The 21,311-nt window shown below is 43.4% G+C and overlaps 2 protein-coding genes across 2 annotated transcripts; one reads left to right on the top strand and one right to left on the bottom strand.

The window, feature by feature from the left end:
- Window positions 1–2,125: 2,125 nt before the first annotated feature.
- LOC121871995 (zinc finger BED domain-containing protein 5-like) lies at window positions 2,126–2,584 on the top strand. The gene has a single exon (XM_042374616.1). It carries the CDS (start codon window positions 2,126–2,128, stop codon window positions 2,582–2,584), a length of 459 nt encoding a protein of 152 aa, XP_042230550.1.
- Window positions 2,585–3,921: 1,337 nt separating this feature from the next.
- On the bottom strand, window positions 3,922–4,566 carry LOC121871994 (protein FAM200A-like). Its single transcript, XM_042374615.1, has 2 exons — window positions 4,499–4,566; window positions 3,922–4,318 (listed from the first exon to the last, which is right to left on the bottom strand). The coding sequence occupies exons 1-2, from the start codon at window positions 4,564–4,566 to the stop codon at window positions 3,922–3,924; spliced, it is 465 nt and encodes a 154-aa protein (XP_042230549.1).
- Window positions 4,567–21,311: the final 16,745 nt, after the last annotated feature.

Genomic DNA, 21,311 nt, shown 5'->3' with positions numbered 1-21,311 from the left:
TGTTCCTGGACTGAACTAGTTGAAAGCCATCTTCTCCGTTGGTGTCAAGGTCAACACCACAGTCGCCTGGCTCACTCAGTGCATCAGGAGAGTTAAAGCGAGCAGCTGGGTCTCCAGTCAACTCAGACATGGTGGAGTTACAGGGCTCGACTTATATGCCTACGTCAGAGGGCCGAGGACTGCTTGGCACTCCTAGGAAGTCAGCGGTGGTTGGGAGGCATAACCCTCTTAGAGGACAAAGGAGATTGGCATCTACTGTACAGCGTATTAGCGGTGTGAGGGGAGGCCATGAGCGGGCCTCCCGCGGAGGGAGTGTGGTGTCGGGGGGACTAAGGTAACAGGAGTTTTCTCAGTTTATAAACACTTTTATTACACTACACTTGTTCTTAATAGCATGTCTGTTTTTCTGGTTAGATACAGTATCAAAGTCAATTTTAGTTGCAAAAGAACTAACCAGCTTGGCACACTATGAGGACGGGGGTTTGTGTAAACAAACCCTCACCACCTGGCCGAGCGTGACCACAAGGCCTTGCCTCGCGGGCACCTACACCTACACACGACACAGTGCTCAACACACGCTAGTTCACTTGTTATACAGGCAACATATTTGCAGTTGTTGACCTATCCCTACCCTACTGGGTGGTGTTGTGTTATTTCGAAGTCAAGTGTGAAGCCGACCCACTGTTGTTCTCAGAGTGGACTGATTAGCACCTCCTTGTCAGGAGATGGCGGTCAGTTCCCAGCGGTGCTTATCTCACTGGCGGGTCACGGCTCTCACTGGTACTGTCTAGTACTGAATTCACTGGCTTAAACACTGTTCTTAACTGTTCAACACTGGTTCCACTTCTTTCCGAAACGAAATGCCACTTTTGATTATGTTGATATCCCGGTGGTGAGGATGGGTCGGGGAGAGGGACTTGGGGAATGGGCCGAACATTGGCCAAGGGTGAGAGCTGCTCAGCAGGAGCAGCGCCTAAATAGGTCTTGACCCTACGGTGGTCAGGTCATCACTGGCAACGGAGGGAGACCCCACGCCTGGTGGCCCCGGAGTCTGCCCTCACTACAACAACCCAACCCGCGATCCATCTATGTCCGCCACAGTGATCCACCTTAGATTAAAACTTAGATGATATAAATTCACATTTAACAAGTCACAATCAAGTGAGTCCATAACGTAACACAGTATAAGATGTTAATAAACTTGTAATTGTAAAATCAATCTAGTCATTGTCTACTAAAATAACCATTGTGCAACCTCATTCTAAATCCTAGGTTAGCTTAGTTAGCCAACAAACTCTGTAATATGTAAAACAAGGGGTGTCATCCCCCTCTGTTTAACTCATTAAACTTCTTTTCCAACCTTTCACCCCACGACTATATGTTGTGACTTCTCCATCCCTCATGTCTGGCTGTGCCTTGAGCCCCAGCATGCCTTCCATCCTTTCCCCACCTTAACCTAAAAAAAAAAAAAAAAAAACTGACTTGTTCAGTACGTGTCCGTGTGTCATCCCTTTGTAAGTGGTGATAGGGCCGAATGATTTCAGTCTGGCCTGGGATACCATCACGAAAACAGTGGAGTGTATTGTCTTTGAACCATATATTGTGTTTGAGCTTGGCTCAAGCAAAATATACTCCGTAATTGGTGTTACTTATTTTGTTTCATAATTCATGTGGTCGCTGCTTTACGTGGGTGAAATATTTGTACACTTCCTTTATTAATTATTTCCTTATTTATTGGTGCCATTGTTGTTCATACTTATTCTTTACTTATATAATCCTACCATTTTTAGTGCTAAATTGGTATGACTCACTATTCTTCTCATTCTTCCAAGTTGGGCAGTGTTTGTCAAAGGAGGCGTGTTCTTGCTTACAGGAAGTACACTTCAGCTTGCTAGCTTGAGTGTGAATGTTTACCTGTGTGCATGTTTGTGTATGACTGTATGTGTGCATGGGCGTGTTATGTATGTGAATGTGTGTGTGTGTGTGTGTGTGTGTGTGTGTGTGTGTGTTTGCCATTCTAACTCTTGTCCTATTTATCTGTCCTTCTTCATCATTCTTTAATCTTTATCACTTGTCTGTTTGTCTGTTCTGACATTCTGTCTTCTTCATTTTCTCTAGATTTGTGATGGCTACTAGTGTTGCTAAGAAGCGGAAGTACATCGATGCATACATTAATTACGGATTTACATCAATCCTTGCTGATGGCATTGAGAAACCTCAGTGTGTGCTATGCTTCAAAGTGCTGGGGAACGATTCTATGAGGCCTAGTAAGCTGAAGCATCATCTGATGACGATCCATCCACAGTATGCGGAGAGAGACACCGATTTCTTCAGGCGCCATGAACGGAGTTTGGGAAAACTGGACGAGAGTGGTGCTTTCCAACAACAGACCGTAAGTGTAGTTGAGGCATCATACGAGGTTTCCCTCGAAATAGCAAAGCAAAAGAAGCCCCATACAATTGGTGAAACTTTAATTAAGCCATGCGCTTTAAAAATGGTCAAACGGGTTCTTGGAGAGGCAAGTGAACGTAAAATTCAACAAATTTCCTTGTCAAACGATACAGTGAAACGGAGAATTAATTAAATGTCAGATGACATAAAGGAAAAGGTAATACAGGAGATCAAATTATCTCCAACTGGTATGTTTGCAATATAGCTGGATGAATCAACGGACGTGAGTTCTTGTGCACAGCTACTCGTGTTTGTTCGGTATATTTTCTTGTGTGACATCAAGGAGGAATATCTGTTCTGTACACAGCTTGAGACCACCACAACAGCTTTAGATGTGATGGAAAAGCTGCCTTCTTTCTTCACAGCTGACAGGATCAGCTGGGAAAATTGTTGTGGAGTCTGTACGGATGGGACTGAAATAATTTATGAAGTGTTTTGTTCTTATTATTATTTTTTTTTTTTAGGAATATTGAACACTTTACCGGCAATAGTTTATGATATAAAGCAACAACAAAAATTTAAGCCACACACACGGCCCACATCTGTTAAAAAGCAAATATCACACAACAACGTTCAAAAGACACTGAGCCATTGGACGTCTCTGCTAGTCTGATTCGGTTCACAGAGGTTGACGTCGCGATCTGACAGTCGGCTTTGTCTAAATACTCGTATATTAATGAAAATAAAAACATAAAATAAAACATATAATAGTAAAGTCAGATAAATAAAAATTCAATAAATTTTTTTATTTGAAAATGGCATGTCAGGAAAATTTAACAATCATAAGATTTAAAAATTTTATTCAAGAAGCAGCTTGCCAAAATTTCAGTCACATGTTGAGTCATGAAGAAAACCCATGCTTGGCCATAGGTGTACCTTTTTCACTCCATTCCCCCCCTTGAGGAATTTTCAACATCCTCGTGGCCTCCTTCATTTTTCTCCCAAACCCCCCCACAAATAATGTTGAAAAATAAAAAGCACGAGACTAGAGTGACTACTAGACAAGCCTCACAGCAAACTTGAATTTGGTTGGGAAAAAGTTCATATGACCTCTGCATATGTTGTCACAGCTCAATGGGAAGGCTGACATTGTTTCCTTTCAGTCAGGTGACTGATCCAAGGTTGTGTCACTGACAATGCACATGTCATTCTTGGGTCCACATCCAGTCGGTTCCGGCTTTTACTCTTTATATGTAGAAGGGTGGAGAAACCAGATTCGCATAAATAGGTAGTTGAAAAAGGCAAGAGGACTCGAAGTGCAATCTCGCTAACTTTTGGATATGACTGATATTTTGAGCACCAGAATACAGTTAGAGATCTTTCTTCATAAGGATCTTTGGCAGCAGAATCATTCTTGAGATCAAGAAATTCGTCCTGAACATCATTGGGAATAGTAGCAATATCAAGAGTGCCAGAGAAAGGATTCCTCACCAATTTCCCATCTTACCTCCTCGAATTCTGGGAAATACTTTAGAGCTCACTCTCCAAGATTTTCAGGTGCTGAGTGATTTCAGTTTTGAGTGATGGATCAAGCAGATGATCTTCATTCTCATCAAGAACAGTTGAAAGATTCTCAAACATGGCAACATTTCCGGCATTGACTTTCCTTTGCCAATTCTGGAGCTTGGCAAGAAAGGCACGAAGGCAATCCATGAGGTGAAACACATTTCTGTCCTTGCCCTGCAGCTTGAGATTCAGCCTGTTTAGCTGCTCAAATATATCTGCTAAATATGCAAGACGTTGCTCCCACAACACCTCATTGAAGTGACTTAATAGCTCATCTTTCCCTTGCACTTCCTGGAACAACCTAAGCTCTCCCCGAAGTTCAAACACTTGATTCACAACATTGCCTTGGAAAGCCAGCGCACTTTGGAGTAAAAGAGGAGGGCTTCATGCTCTGAATCCAAGTCTCTACAAAGGTTCTGGAAAAAGCGACATTTCAGATCTCCAGCTTTCACAAAGTTGTCACATTTGACCACTGCCTCCAGGATCTTGCAAAGTTCATCAGGGAGGGTTTTCGACGCCAGTGCAAAACGATGGATCATACAATGGATCCCCCTTGGCATTCAGAGCTACTTCCTTGACACGCTTCTGTAATGTCCTCTTGGGGCTCATCAGGGGGTGAAGTAGTTGGGCAGCTGCGGAGATGTCCGGCGAAAACTCTGCTAACTGGTTGACGAGACCGATGAAGGACCTCAAGTCGGTGAGGTTAGCAGGGGTGGGAAAATCCGTGATGGCGTGGACCTTTTCCGGGTCAGCTGCGATACCATTCCCTGAGAGGGTGTACCCACAAAAGTCCACTGAAGAGCTGGCCAGAACAAACTTGTCGGCATTTAGGGTGATGCCGTGCTTCCGGCACCTGTTGAGTACCTCGTAGATACGGCAGAGGTGATCCATGTAATCCTCATCGTATACGAGTATGTCGTCGACCACTTTCATGCAGTTTGCCAAACCTTGTAGAGCCATGTCACCTCGAAGACAGAAAGCGTCTCCTGTAGCGGCGAATCCCATGGGGCCACGGCAATAACTGTAACGTCCATGCGGGGTGATGAAAGTTGTAAGTGGTCGGTCTTCTTCGGCAAGCTCTATCTGCCAGTATCCACACAGGGCGTCCATCGTCGTGAAGAAGCGCGCCTTCGGGTTCACACTGCATATAGCTGCAAAGGGCGTGGGAGAAGGGTACGCAGGACGAGACACCTGACTGTTGAGCTTGGAGAGGTCAGTGGTGATCCGAACACCACCTTTGGGTTTTGCGACGACTACCATAGGGTGACACCATGGAGACGGGTCATCACCGGCTGGTGCAATAATTTCTTGGGCGACCATGGAGTCCAGCTCGTTTTTGACCTCCTCGCGGAAGGCCAGGGGGACCAGTCGAGGGGTGTAAATAGCGAAGGGCTTCGCGTCGTCCCTCAAGTGGATCCTCATGGGGGGACTTACCATCTTCTTGAGAGGCTTGGATTCCAAAGCGGACTTGGTAACCAGAACGTCGCTGAATTCCTTCAGGAAGTACCTCCGAGCATCCGAAGGAGAGGTGTCACTGGCAAGAGGCAGGGGTAGGGCGGCAGCAGGGTCGTTGCTGCTCCCTTTTTGTACCCTGTTGGCGTGTTTTACCTCGAGAATAGGTTTGGGGAAGTCCTGGGAGATGATGGCCAACTTTTGAAAATGTCTGTAGGACAGCAAAGGAGTTGGGACACCGTTATGCACATCAATCCAGGCTTGACACGACCTGTTGCCAAAGGTGACTTGTGCTTGGAGTGAACCTAGCACTGGGGCCATCTGTGAACCATCTGCCGTAAAGCGGAGATCCTTGGGGGGCGGTCCTAGATCACTTGGAGAGAGCCCCAAGTATTGCAAATGCTGGGGACCGATGACTGTAGCATCAGCGCCGGTGTCGGGCAACATCTGAAGACGGGATGACATACTGCTGTAGGTCACGATGACACTGATGTACTGGGGGACTTTGGTCCTGGGACGCGGGGGGGAGCACACATTCCTAATATGGCTCGAGCGTTGTCCAGGGTCGTCATGCTTCTGATTGGAAGACTGTGGGCGGCCCTTACTGGTAGAAGGGCGCTGAAGCTTCCGCCGACGCTGTCCCTTGGGTTTGCTGGTAGGGCAACACTTGTCATTGTGGCCCAGACGACCGCACACATTGCACTGGACGTACTTAGCTGGGCACCGTACTGTGAGTGACCAGTGGCCCTTACGGTCACAACTGTTGCATGTAGACTCTGCAGCTGGACACACCTGTGTTCCGTGCTGCTTACCACAGTTGTTACAAAATGAACCGGGCGTGGACATGGTGGGCGAAGGCGTAGAAGCAGACTTCTTGTCCTTCTTGTACCGGGACACAGCGCATACAACTGTAGGGGGAGCTCGGATGGCAGAGGTGGCACACCTGGCAGCCTCATAGGAGCGACATATCGTCAAAACATCCTTAAGAGAAGAGGAAGAGTCGAGGGAGGTGAGGCGTTGGACAAGCTCCTCGTCCTTAACACCCATCAGGGTCACCTGCTTCAACTGGGTCTCCTCGCACTGCTGGTGGTGGCCTAGGCATATATCTACCTTTTCCGAGGCTCTCTTGAGTCGTACATAAAAAACGTCAAAAGTCTCACCCTCCATCTGCCTGCAGCTAAACAATTCCCTCCTGCGCAGAGCTTCATTCCGCTGTCCTTTGATGTGCCGTTGTAGAATGTCCAGTACCTCCTTTACAGACAACGAAGAGGTCGGAGGTACCTGCAACGTATGTTCTAAGACACGCTGAGTTTCCAAGGACAGGCACATACACAGCTGGATGAGTTGTTTAGGCTGTGACAAACTCTGGATCCACCATTGTAGAATAATCAGTCCACCGTCGCCGCCATTCACGAAAAGTCTGGAAAGTCACATCAGGCTTCAAGATGGGCGGTGTTTGAGCTGCTGCTTTAGGTGGGGCTGGTGGGCGTGAAGAGAGCAGTGATGAGGTATCTGAAGCAGTCAGTACTGAGGCAGTGTTAGAGCCAGGGGCTTAGTTAACAGTGAGGCGAGATATCAAAGCTTCAAACCATGCACTGTCTTTCAATCTCCGTTGGTGGTCTCTCTCTGCCTCTGCTTGTCTTCTGCGTTCGTCTGCCACACGTCTGTTAGCTTCATCCTCGCACCTTTCATCTCTCATAAACTTCATTAAAGCAATTATCTCTGGAGACAACGCTGAATGTCGAGGTGAAGGGCTGCGCGATGTTGTTGGAGCTGGAGCGTCATGGTCAGCCTGGTCATCCATCTCTATGGAGCTATCATCCGACTGACTCATCCGGGCACTGGCTCCACGACTGCACAAGGCACGAGACATAACTACTTCATCTGTGTACTGTGTCTAAATCAGTGTTGACCGGTCAGCCCGTCGTATCAACAATATCTCAGACAAAAAATTAATTAAATACACAGATAAGTAGATTATATATATATAAAATATATATAAGGGAATCGCCTATGCTATGCAGACGACTTACAGCTTATAGTAAGAGGATCAAACAGACTAGCCAACACGCAACACGCACTCCAACTTATAGAAGAGGAGTGCAACAGACTTGGACTCAAGATAAATCCAGCCAAGTCGAAAGCGATGGCCATCTGCACAGACACACCAGACAAGACGCTCTCCATACAAAATACGCCGGTAGTCTGGACCAACACCCACCAGTGTCTTGGAATCTGGTTTGACCAGAAACTCACCTTCAAGCCGCAACTCGAGTATCTCAGGCACAGGACGAAGAGCAGACACAATATAATGAGGTCGCTCACCAGCAAATCCGCAGGAGCAAACCTTCATGTACTCAAAGCCTACTACACGGCCGCCATCAGATCGCTGGTAGATTACAGTGCTCCAGCACTCTTTGGACTGAGAGAAGACCAAATAGCTAAGCTAGAAGTCATCCAAAATAATGCTCTCAGGACCATGCTCGGAGCACCCATGTGGACCAGAATTTGCAATTTGCAAATGGAAACCGAACTACCACCCCTGGCAGTACGAGTCAAGCAGGTGACAGCCGGTCTCCTTGCCAAAATCTGTAGATCAGACAAGCCCACAGTTGCCAAAATTCGAATCAGTGCCTCCCTCCACCTCGACCACAGAGTGCGAGGGGCCACCTGGTCGCACGAGGCAAGCGAGGTCATCCGACACCTGCAAGCAGAAACACTCGTCAAGAACAACCAAGACACACGAGACAATGGTTACGTTGTTCCTCCACCATGGAGCCCTCCACCAGCCACATTCAAAATTACCGACCTAGGCGATAGTAAAGCCAACCTCCAGAAGGAGGACCTCAAAAAAATAACTCTCGAAGCCATAGCCACCGAGACACCGGCTGATGCAGCATCATACTTCACAGACGGCTCGGTGGACCCAAAACATCATAGATCCGGAGCGGCCTTCTACACCCAAGGTCAGACCCTCCGATGGAGACTTTCCAATGACTGCTCCACCCTACAAACAGAGCTGGTAGCAATCTCAAAGGCCCTACAACACGCTGCTACACAACACAACAAGTCCATCATAATTCACACGGACTCGAAATCGGCCATGCAGGCGCTGCAACACAATCAACCAAGAGACAACGTCCACATCATTACCTCGATCCTCGCACAGCTACAGGAATTCCAAAGCCAAAACCGCCCAGTCGTCTTACACTGGATTCCCAGTCATGTAGGGATCGGAGGAAACGACTTGGCAGACGAAGCAACCAAGGCAGCTACACGTTCCAGTAGCGTACACATCCAAGTTCCAGCAAGCGTGCAACAGATCAAGAATCACCTCAGAAAGACTAGCAAGCTCCACATCAAAAAGAGCTTCCTTCACGCATTCAAAGCTGGTTCCCAATCAGCCAAATGGTACCTGGCGGCCACAAAAGGGGAACCACCTTTCGCTGACAAGAAAACTCCAAGACAAACCCAAGTCAGCCTTCATCGACTACGACTAGGGTACAAGTGCTCCTGGCAGATGATCGGAAATGACGTCATGGAATGTACCTACTGTCAGGAGCCAGCAGCCAACCCACTTGAACACTATCTCCTCGACTGCGAGGTCACACAAAGCCTCCGAAACAGAACTCAAATCTCCCAAGAAACACACACAACACCAGCGGCCACTCTAACCCGAAAGGCCCAAACAGACCACATTCACCACCTACTCCGGATCATCACACGATACCCACCACCCAGATAGCTTAGAAAGTATCCTCTCCCAGCAAGTGCGGACCCCAGTTTGGGGGGCGCGCCACTCCGAAACTGACCACGTCCAAGAGTGGGGGTTGGTGGTAAGCGTCCACTGATCGGGGGTCCCCTCACACTTGCAACCTGCAGTATCCTTCCAATCTGCAGGTGGGACCACCTCCAATCCCAATCCGTTCTGGCTGCTCCTGGAGCTCCAGCCGGAACCACCAAACGGGCCGCCTATAGGCAAAGGCCCGTGTCGGACTAGTGTCCAACAATCTCAACAACAACAACAACAGGGAATCGCCGCGGTCAGTGAGTGTGTGTGTGTGTGTGTGCTGGGCGGGCGAGAGCATCTCCTCGAGCTGTGAGGGGGTGTGGAGACGACGAGGAGCGTCAGTTACCCTCGAGGCATGACGAGAGGAGGATGTGAAAAACGTTACTCCTTACAAATGCCCAGAACATGCCGTGTACCTTGGGAATCCTTTAGAACAAGGTCACACATTTATGGCACGAAACACACAATGCACTAAACACTGCACAGAAAATCACTGTCTCTGACACTGCTCAAAGTTGCTCAAAATTCTTCGAGGAGACGGCGGTTGGTTGACACAGAGGAGTCATAAGCCGGCTTCCCGCACAGTTTACACTGTCACTCGTAATTATCCAGTAAAAGTACTCACTGCGCCATGTTCGTGTTCTGGGTAATAAGTTCTATATACAGGAGCGAACACAAACACCTGTATAGTTGTAGGTTCAATTTACTGGATAAGACATATGTACACAAGGGGAGTAGCGCTCCTTACTCTGTCCGTGGGTCAACTGCTCTATAGGCGACGTATGGCAAGTGATACATTAACAGCTTCCATACGTCGCCAGACACATTAATTAGGTATGTGGGACATCTTAAATATATTGCCACACGCTACTAGCTAGGCTGAATAAATAATGCATATAAATGGAGCACATACATAATATACATACATAATATAAATACAGCATACAGAATATACATACACATATCAGATTTTTGCTAAATTATTATATAGGCTATAATAGAAGAGGAAGAAGAATAATATTACTTTCAATTTAAATAATATCAGCGAGCAAAATAATGCCATTATGTGTTGCTTTGAAGTTTAAAAAGAAAACCAGATATTTACGGCAGCTATTTTGGACGCCACTTTAATTCCGTCTTTATATTCCAGAAACAGATTTCAAACTACCTTTATTACATTCCTTGACCCTGAAAAACAAAAAAATTCACCAAAATATAGCTGTTTTATGATGCTTAGGGGTTGAAATATCAAACTTTAAGTATTCGGCGGCCATCTTGGATACCATCTTGAATATCTCATTTTTCCCAAGGGTGACAAAGTGGCACCCGGCAGATTTGGATTCAGCACCCTCAAATTATGTATAATTAGTCAAAAAACATTGTCTGGACGACAAATTCGGGTTCAGCATATATCTAGGGTTTGCCTGCTGGACTGTACTACTTTACTTTCTCCCATTTACCTCCTTCTCCAGTACTCTCCCTATCTGGTCCTCCGTTGAAGTAACTCTTTACATTTCCTCCCGGATCAGTTCTTCTCCTATTAAATGAATCTCTTTTTTTTTCTTATCCACCTGCTAAGTAGAGAAAAAGTCGATGATATTTTTCAAATAGAGATGTCAGTAGCCAAACAAGTGATTTTTTTTTACTCCCCCCAAAAAGAAATAAGGGGGGGGGGACCGTTCATGAAATGCCTGGCTGTGGTTCTGTCCAGGAATCCTAAATTACGTATTTTTCCTGGTTTTCTTCCTTAGAAATTTTACGGCCAACTGTTCGAGTAAACATGACAGTGATTCCGATTGTTTCTCAGTTTTCAATAACCATTGTTGACGTGTGTAGTCATACTTGATTTCAAGTTTTATTTAAGTTTTCATAGTTTATCAGCATATTACTAAAAAAAATATATATCATTCATGTTGTTAAGATACAAAGCGAGTTTTTAACCAGCCCCTCCCATAACAAATTCTTCAACCTGTTTAGTAAGGTAAATTACTTAAAAAATTCAAACTTACTATTTATTTACAAAAGTATTTAAAGATGATGACGGAATTTTATACAAAATATATACAACAAAAGAAATCAGAAAACTCAAGTAATAATAAATGAACATTAAATCCTAACCATCAGACGATAATATATAATCACTAAATCCTAATCATCACCATATAAAATAGAAACACTCTGGGGTCCGGAGCAATAAGAGTACACTAACACTCGATGATTATGGTTCAGTTGTTGACTTCACAACCTATATTCAGTAACTGACTCTGGAGCTCACCAGATTTTCCACCTCCCGACCATGACCAATCACACGGCTCCACAAACTATGTTACTAAGACCGGCCAGTTATACCCCAGGCTGACTGTTAGCCAGCTTCCTTTTCTATGGTCGCATACTCTCTTTGATAACCTTTCATTTTTCTTGAAAAGTAACACTGGATGCAAAACTTTATCTTTATCATATTGCATCAGCACTGCTCCAACCCCCATATCACTCGCATCAACCATAAGACTCAATGGTGGGTAGATTTCTGGAGCTTTCAACACTGGAGGTGTTGACAGGAAATGGCATATTCACCTGAATGCCAACTGGCAACTCTGTCGTCCAATCAAATGGTTCCTTTAGACTCACTAAATCTGTTAAGGGGCGCTGCGACACAAGCAAAGTGAGGGCAAAATTTTCTGTAGAAGCCAGCGATTCCTAGAAACCTCATGACTTCTTGTCGGTTGGTAGGGACAGGAAACTCATTGATAGGTTCCACCTTGGTTGCTACAGGCGACACTTTTCCAAAGCCAACCACATGCCCTCAATATGTTACCTGGGCATGACCAAATTCACTCTTTGCCAAATTTACAGTTAGGTGGTAGTATGCCAGTCATTGGAATAGCTATCTCAGGCACTTAATATGTTCCTCCCAAGTGTTTGAAAAAAGGATTAGATCATCGATGTAGAATCGCACAGTGTGAAGCCTAGGGTGACAATAGTGCATAGGGGTGAATTTCTAAAATTGATTAAATGGAATGGCCATTGGTCCAATACTGCGTACCCATGAAAAAAGAACACAGGCGAAATCCTGGGTCATTTGGACAATATTTAGAGGTAGCTCAAGTCAATTGAAGTTTTATCCTTTTGGCAAAAAATACGAATATTCATAATATGCAGGTTTATTTTAAAATTTACATATTGAGCAAGTTTATGTGTACACTGTACATATAAATGATTAATTCCTTTTTAAAATGAAACTGCAGTGAACACGCTTACATCAATGGGTGGGAGAGGTGTGGACAACCCATTCATTGTTTTCGCTTTTTGCTTGTAAGGTCCTGTTTTGATGTCCCTGGTTGTGACCGCCTCTGCTCTTCAACAACCTGCAGCAGATGTTGACGCTGGTCTTCACTCTTCGTGATCTTGCTGTTGAATGCCTGTATCAAGGCAATCCCTCTCTCTGCAGTGTCGTTGATGACTCTGAGACCACCCACAACTGCGACGCCAGTTTTGAAGTCTTCATCATCAGACCATGTGTCAGGTTCCTTGGACAAAAAAGAAGTCTTCATTTTGAGACTTTCAAATAGAAAGTTTGATCCTCTAGAAGCAAAGTCTGAGAGCTGCTTTGTGGGAAGGGAAGATGTGGCAGGAAGAGCAGCACGTTTTGGTGAATCCTCGGTCGCCTTCCTCTCAACGATTGCCCGAACTATGTTTGTCTTCATTGTTGCATTAACTTGTGGATCGAAGAGTGCAAGACCCACCAAGCCTTCACTGAGGTACCACAGGTGACGACCGAAGACTGTGAGACATGTTCTTGATATTTTGACGTCGTGGTACTCTGACAGGTCTTGGAGGAGCCGCAAATCATTAGCAGGAGCGGAGGATGGAACGGAGGCCGTGAACCATGCACTGACATACACCTCTAGCACAAAGAATGTGAATTGTTTCAAGCCTAATGTCTCACGAGCAGTTAGTTTAAACTGATTAGCAAAAATCAGGATCTTCATGACATAAATGAGCTTAGCCATCCACCGTGCTCGGTGAAGTGCTCCGGGCCGTCGGAGATTAAACTTGGGTAGAGCTCCATCGAGACACCTGATTGCTAGCTTGATTGTGATTCTGTTTCAGACGAAGAACCCAACTCATCATATTCAAGAGCAGAACTGGCTTGATTCTGTTGTAGAGATTGCTTACTCTTGCTTTCTTCCCGACGCTTGATGGAACAAGCAATCTTTTTGTCTACTCCTGCCATTACACCTCTTCTCCCTTTTTCTCGTTGCGCTGCCAGGAATGCTCGGTCTTCTTTGATGGTCAAGAGCTGCATTGCCTTGGGGTGGGCAACATCGAAGAGGTCCTCTAACTCATCACAAAAAGTTTCCTCTTTCTTACGTTGTGTGTCTGTAGTGCGAGTGCAGTTTTTCTTAAGTCCCTTCCACATTAAAAAAAGATCCACTACCTTTCGTCCAATACTCTTCTCAGTTATGGTAGGAATCCGTGCTTTATTCCAGAAACTAATAACCGATGCTGCAACTTCACTCGCAGAATCATTCACTGTTTTCTTATGTTCATTGTGACCGTGGAAAAACAGACGTAGAACATCTCCTCATGAAGGAAGTTGTTCACCCGTGATTTCGGTTATGTGTTGACCAATGAGCCAAACTTCAGTTTTTGAACGTGTACTCTCCATTGAACCTGAAACAAACAAAAACATTTATGTAACTTATGTTGTTACTGTTATGCAAACAACAGCACCCATAAAGCATACGGCATGCAAGATCACTTGTATAAAGTTTTTTAAGTGTTATATACCTAAATTGATGCATTGATTTTAGACAAAGACAATGGTACTAACCGTAATACTGCAACAAGAGCGACGCACACACACCCACCGTCACGTCTCAGACACAACTGATGCTACTGTACCAGTCAGACACTGGCACACAACCTCTTCCCCCTACCCCGACTGACACCCGCCTCTCCCTCCCCTCTGCATTGCCAATAGCTGCACCAGCCAAAATACTCATTACTCATTTTTAGAAAAAATGTTAGGAACAACTTTAGTTTGAATTTGCATTCTACATATACCTGCAAAGTTTCATAGTAATCGGTTCATAAATAAAGAAATTAGAAAAAATCAATAATAATTTCAGTAGTATTAACTTCAAATGGCTTGAGCCACCTCTAAATATTGTCCAAATGACCCAGGATTTCGCCTGTGTTCTTTTTTCATGGGTACGCAGTATTGGACAAATGGCCATCTAAAAATAAAAACTTTCACTTTTTATTGTCACCCTAGTCTGAAGCCCCTCTACCACTGTGTTCATTAATCGCTGGAATGTTGCAGGTGCATTTTTCAGGCCAAACAACATCACACGATATTGATATAGACCATCCGGTGTCACAAAGGCAGATATCTTCTTAGCCCTGCAAGTCAGAGGCACCTAGTAATACCCCTTCAGCAAGTCAAGGGTGGTGATGTACTTGGCGTCTCCGATGTCGTCGATGAGGTCATCAATCCTGGGTAGAGGATACGAGTCCGTCCGGGTGATCGCATTGACTTTGCGATAATCAGTGCACAACCTTTTGCAGGAGTCAGGCTTGGACACCAACAAAATAGGGGACGAAAACTCACAGTCGCTTGGCTCCACCAGTCCATGCTGTAGTAAGTAGTCTACCTCCTTCCTCATGAGCGCCTTCAGATGAGGACTCAATCTATAAGGAGACTGCTTAATGGACGAGCATCGTCCACCAGTTCAATATCATACTCCACTCCTTTGCACGGCTTCGGCACGTCTCCAAATATCTGAGGAAATTATTTAAGCAGATTGCACAAGTCATCCACTCCTGACTGCGAGAGGTGGGAGAACTTCATTAGAGGATTATTCAGGATACCACTATTACACAAATTTGGTTCTATAATTTTAAGCGCTTGGTCTTCAGTAGGACTATCATTAACATTCACATTCAAAGGAACACTATGCTGAGCTCTATAAAAGTACGGTTTAATTAGATTAATATGAACCGTTCTTTCTTTCTTTCTTCTACTAGGAGTACGTATTACATAATATCATAAATTTTCCTAGCTATTACAAAAGTTCCCTGAAACTTTTCTTGAAATGGCTTGGCATACAGAGGCAGGTAAACAAGAACAGTCACCAGGCTCAATACTCCGTTGTTGAGTTTTTATATCATACTTGCCCTTCATTTGTCTTTGGGTCTCTACTAAGTTTTCTTGGGCCACCTTGTAAGCTTTTCTCAGACGTTGTCTAAATCTCTTTACATATTGAGTTAAAGGCATTTTCACATTATTTCTTATCCATGTTTCTTTCAGGACCTCCAGAGGTCCTCTAACAGCATGTCCATACACTAAAGAAAAAGTACTAAATCCTAGCGATCCCTGGGGACAGGAACGGATAGCATACAATATAAAATGCACTCCAAGACCCCTTGACTCTCTGGGTGGCAAGCTGTGGCAAGATACTGCTTAATTCCCAACTCCTGCATCACTTGTTTGAACACTTTAGAGGTAAAGTTCGTCCCTTGATCAGATTGAACACTGCGAGGCACACCATACTGGGTGAAAAACCTGGTTAAAGCAGCAACAACAACTTAGGCAGTAATTCTTCTTAACGGGAATACTTCAGGATATCTTGTAGCAGAGCACATAACTGTTAAGAAATGATTCTCCTTTTTCGTTCTTGGCAAAGGTCAACTACATCAATGATTACTTTACTGAGGAGCCCATCTATAATTGGAATGGATATGGTTTTCCAGATACCTGGCACACATGGCAAGTTTTACAGTAATCAGATACATCCTTCCTTAGCCCAGGCCAAAAGAAGTTAGGTATAATTTTCTTTTAAGTCTTGTTAACCTCTAGATGCCCTCCAACAAAATCATATGCTAAGCTCAAGATATCCTTCCGGTAACAAGACAGAACTACACTTCTTCCCATGTTTCATCTCCAGAAACATTGAATCCGTCGGTTATTCCCCCAATTAACCGGGTTGTTCACATATATTAGATATTGGGGTTTTAGTAACGAAACCCAATTGAAGTTCCTTGTTTTATTATAAAAGGATTATGTCTATAATTCCTGAGTATAGATCAACCGTAAGTTCCACTATTTATGAGTGAACGAGAAAGAGGACGGTGTTTATGAATATAAACGTTGATCACGTCCGTTCGATATTAGTTGATGTGAGTGACTGATCTTAGAGCGTCACCTGGTGCGCACTAGATGCTGACATATGGGCTTCTCCCTCTTGGGAAAGCTTTCACGTGTTCAACTCATGTATTACTCATAGACAGTGGAAAGTTACAGGGTGGTGAATCTGAATATAATATCAAATGTATTCACCCATTTATATAATCTGTTCTGTTGATGAGACAGGGGCCCATTACAACATCATCAGGTCTGAACTTATGCATAAGAGCTCCCTCATCAACAGAGTAACAAACAGGGGTTTGATGTGAATCCTTAACATCAAATGCTCTTAGTAGCAACGTCGTTAATTTTGGGTCATCTTGTTGAGCTTCAACCAACATATCCCTGTCCACTGGCACATTTTCCATCACCAAAGGATCTTTTGCGAGATCAGGACTAGTGACATCAGGCGGCGCAACCTCTTCATGCGACTCCCCAAAACCGTCACTCGAGCTATTCTTGAACAATCCTCCTAAGTCGACACCACCTTCTAATAGGCTGCAAGTTTCGGAACTATGAGTACCCTCAACTTCAACCAAATCACCTGTATTCTCTGCATACTCGTTTGACTCCTAGTAATAGCTCAGGAAGGAAACAAACCCGGAATTCTCTTCTCTAATTCCCCAGTGTCTCTAGCAAACACAGGCTTCTCCGTCACTATAGGTTCTGGTACAACCTTCTTACCAGCAATGTCATTTCCTATCACGAACGACACTCCTTTCTTAGGCAGAGTATCCTTCACCCCTACAGTGACAAACTCGCTCACAAGGTCAGTCTTCAGGTATAACCTACAAAGGGGAATCGGTTGTTCACGGTTAACTCCCTACTAGAGAATACTCTCCCCTGTCAAAACCTTCTTCAGAACAGGAACTACTCAGTACCAAACTACAGACAGATGCAGTATCCCTCAACACACGCACAGGAGTACTCTCACAGTCAACTCCAATACCAATTGATCCTTTAAACACAAAAGGTTCAAACAAATCTGTTAACCTTTTCTCAATGCTATTTCTGGGGATACCCACCACAGGACTACAAGTCATCACATTTTGCTTCCCTTTATCCTGCTTTAATGATAACCTGGGACAATGTCGTCTAATATGACCAACCTGTCGACAATAGTAACACTAGTCCTTCCTCACCAGAGACTCCAGAAGACCTAGACATGGACGAGGCACCACTTCCAGTCCTTTCCACAGGGCCACATGGAGCTGGGCTGACACACTGACTCCATCAGACTCCACCAGACGTATCACCCTTACACTGAGTCACCCCTCTACTAGGTAAAGTATGAGCCTGGGACCAGGAAAAAACCTCGATAAGTTAACGAGTAATTTTCAGATAAGGCAGCAGCCTGAGTCAAACACTACTTCTGTCTCCTCCAAGTATACCCTAATATCCAATTTTACTGCCCTCTTAAGCTGCTCCAGTAATATTAATTCGATTTATTTCTCATAAGACACAGCTCGGGCAGCCGTAAACCATCTCAGCCCAAACTTCCTACACTACACTAAGATTTTCAGCAAATGTTTCTAGCTCAAACTCCATCGTTACACAATTTACATGCAATGCCAAAGCATAGAGAGAAAACAATCGGTTAAACTTCAGCAAAACTCGCTATTCACAATTCTAAACCCATTTTGTATAAAACTCGTGATAATTTGTCATTAGCTCCCTGTCAAGGCCCCCCCATAGTACGATACAAAGCGAGTTTTTAACTCGCCCCTCCCATAACAAATTCTTCAACCTGTTTAATAAGGGAAATTACCTTAAAAGTTCAAACTTACTATTTATTTACAAAAGTAACTAAAGCTGATGACGGAATTTTATACAAAATATATACAACAAAAGAAATCAGAAAACTCAAGTAATAATAAATGAACATTAAATCCTAAACATCACACTGCAGTATAATATATAATCACTAAATCCTAATCATCACCACATAAAATAGAATAACTCTAGGGTCTGGAGCAGTAAGAGTACACTAACACTCAATACCTATGGTTTAGGAGAGAGAGACCAGATGTTGACTTCACAGCCTATACTCAGTAATTGACTCTGGAGCACACCAGATTTTCCATCTCCCGACCAGGACCAATCACAGGGTTCCACATACTATGGCTCTTCTTCTTGTTTGAAGATTACTGGCCACTTCGCCTTTCGGCTATTTCGGCCGGAGCTGATGTAATTTTTCTTTCCTCAGGTCTTCTTTCCTCAGGTCATTTTCCTCAGGTCTTTTTCCTTAGATCTTCTTACTCGCACACCATTCGGGCTGGGAATTCACCACTAGCCCGACCCGAATGTCTGTCTGTTTTCAGCCAAGCTGACTCTTTACTCGGCGTTGATTCATTACAACGACCCGATTGGGTCATCGCGAAACTGAGTTTGCCAGCAATGCTAGCTCATATCTCGCGATGAGCCTGGAGGGGCAAACATTAGTCGGCCCTTCCTCAGGGCTTCTTACTCTCACACCATTCGGGCTGGAAAGTCACCGCTAGCTCGACCTGAATGTCTGTCTGTTGTCAGCCAAACTGACTCTTTACTCACCGTTGAGTCATGAAAACGACCTGATTGGTTCATCGTCAAACTCTGTTTGCCAGCAATGCTGGCTCATATCTCGCAATGAGCCTGGAAGGGCCAACATTAGTCCGCCGTCCTTCAGAGTTCCGAAGGCAACTTCCCACCTCAGAGCTCCAATGTAGACTGATACTATGGTACTTAGGGCCAATTGCAAGAACTGCCATGGTGTACACCACTCTATGGTATCCTGGCGGTCATATTACAATGGAAGAAAAATTGTGTGATTTTTAAGAAGGGCCTTGGTGGTTCCCGACCATCGTTTGTTGTTACTACAGCATCGTAGTGTAGTCAGGTGTGCCAACTGGCAGAAGACTGGGAGGTTGGTATGCTTGCACCCTCAAAACGTTGTCAGTGGCACGGAACATTTACAAAAGCTACACGATTTACAAGCATGAAAAACTTGAATCCCAAGCTAGGGTGCACCTCATTTTCCTATTTTCTTGGATTATAAGCCAATTCTGGGAATGAAATACGATCACTTACATTGAATATAAATAAATAAAGCCTGTGACAACCATAAAAACGCAGGAATAGAGTGTAATATCTGTTCCATTCTTTTTCATCCTTATTAAATCTAACAATAAAGTAATAAGTTTGTCACAAACTTGGGGTTAGGTGAGTGTAAATAAAGAGAACTATGGCCTGTTCTGTGGATGAAGTCAGTAGAATATAACAAAATACAGTATTAGGTATTATAATTTTGCTATGACAGTGATGAACTCACTAAACAGATGAATTGGGATAAAATCTCGAAAAAATATCACCATAACTGTTAGTTTTCTATCAAACAGGAAAATATCTTTGTACCAAACTTTTTACTTTCATATTATGCAAGTATAAAGGCCAGTTATCTACATTATATGAAACCTTGAGATAATGTTTCCGACTTGTCTCCACCTGATTATAGTTTTGCAATAAATACCCTAAGAAAGATAACAAGACATGAACACTTTCCCAATGTCAGGAGTAAAAATGTATACAATATGTTAATGACATGGACTAAACCAGCAGTTGGAGAAAAGTATCTGCTGTTTAAATGGTCTTTTATTTGGAAAAATATTCCATGTAAATACTGTACATGGATCCTCACTAGAGAGTCTTCATATAGTTAGTGTGTAGACATTTGTTTACAAGTCATATACTCACAACTATAATGGAAAGGAAGACATGTTAGGTTAGGTTAGATTAGGTTCATCTGGTGAGCAAATGTCATGGAACCCATATACAGTAGGTATATTCATGAAATTCCACCAACTAATCTGAGACTAAAAATGTTAAACATAAAACAAGATGATAATTAAATTGTTTAAAAATATCCTCAATACAGTTTGCAATTTTTTATTTATTTATTTATTTTTATTGGGCACTCCCCTACATCCTTGTGTAAGGTGAAGCGCAGAAGCGTTTACAGCGCCCAACAGGGAAGCATGCTAAGTTCATGCTTGCCTTTATGTCTCATGAGTTAAGGGCATAGAAGCCTAAAGAGTCAGTGGTTTATGTCATCAAGTTATTGAAAGCTCCAGCAACTTTCCCTGAATACGAATTCGCAACTTTCGACTTACAACAGGTACCTACTTTACTGCTAGGTGAACAGGGACTAATGGACAGTTTGCAATGTTAATTGCAAATTATTTCTGCATTTTTTAATGTTTAATATAAACTGTAATAATAATAAGGATAAGAATACAATGATAATGCTTATGTCAGAATATAGTGTTTATTAAAAGCAGGATATGTTACAATATATGGATGATCAAGAGTGCAGCATTTTAAAGGAAAAAATATCCACAAATTTCACAAATATATTAATACATAATATCCATGTATATATGCAGAGTGTAAAATAAAAACCAAAACAAATTAATTAAGGCATATGTTATGATTTCTTCAAGGCATATTTTCTGAACATTCAAGAAACTGTATTTTTTCTTATCTATGAATAATTTGGGGATTTTACGGAAAGTTTCCAAATTTTTCTGTTCCGAGTCTGGGAACCAATTCCGATGTTAGGTTAGGTAGAAAATCCCAGAATCTTCCCAGGAACCGGAAAAATTCCCCATCAATCATGATACCAAAATTTATTTCTTCAGTATTGGTGAAAGGTGAATAGTCAGCTGTATCTCCACCTGTAAGTAAGAATCAAGGCATTAATATTGTGTTAGTTAAATTTGCAAACTCTGAAACATATTTAATTATGAGGGTTAATATTTATAAGTTTCCAACACCTACATATCGTGGGTAACTTTGTCTGTTAAAAAAATAATAAAAAATCCAATGGAAACTCAAGATTTGTTTGGTTTGATATGCAAAACACACTCAAATTTTTTTTCTCGTTAGATT

This window comes from Homarus americanus, unplaced genomic scaffold (genome assembly GCF_018991925.1).
Source record: "Homarus americanus isolate GMGI-L3 unplaced genomic scaffold, GMGI_Hamer_2.0 scaffold51476, whole genome shotgun sequence".
In the NCBI taxonomy this organism is placed as follows: Eukaryota; Metazoa; Arthropoda; class Malacostraca; order Decapoda; family Nephropidae; genus Homarus; species Homarus americanus.
This window is presented reverse-complemented; position numbering and strand designations above follow the sequence as displayed.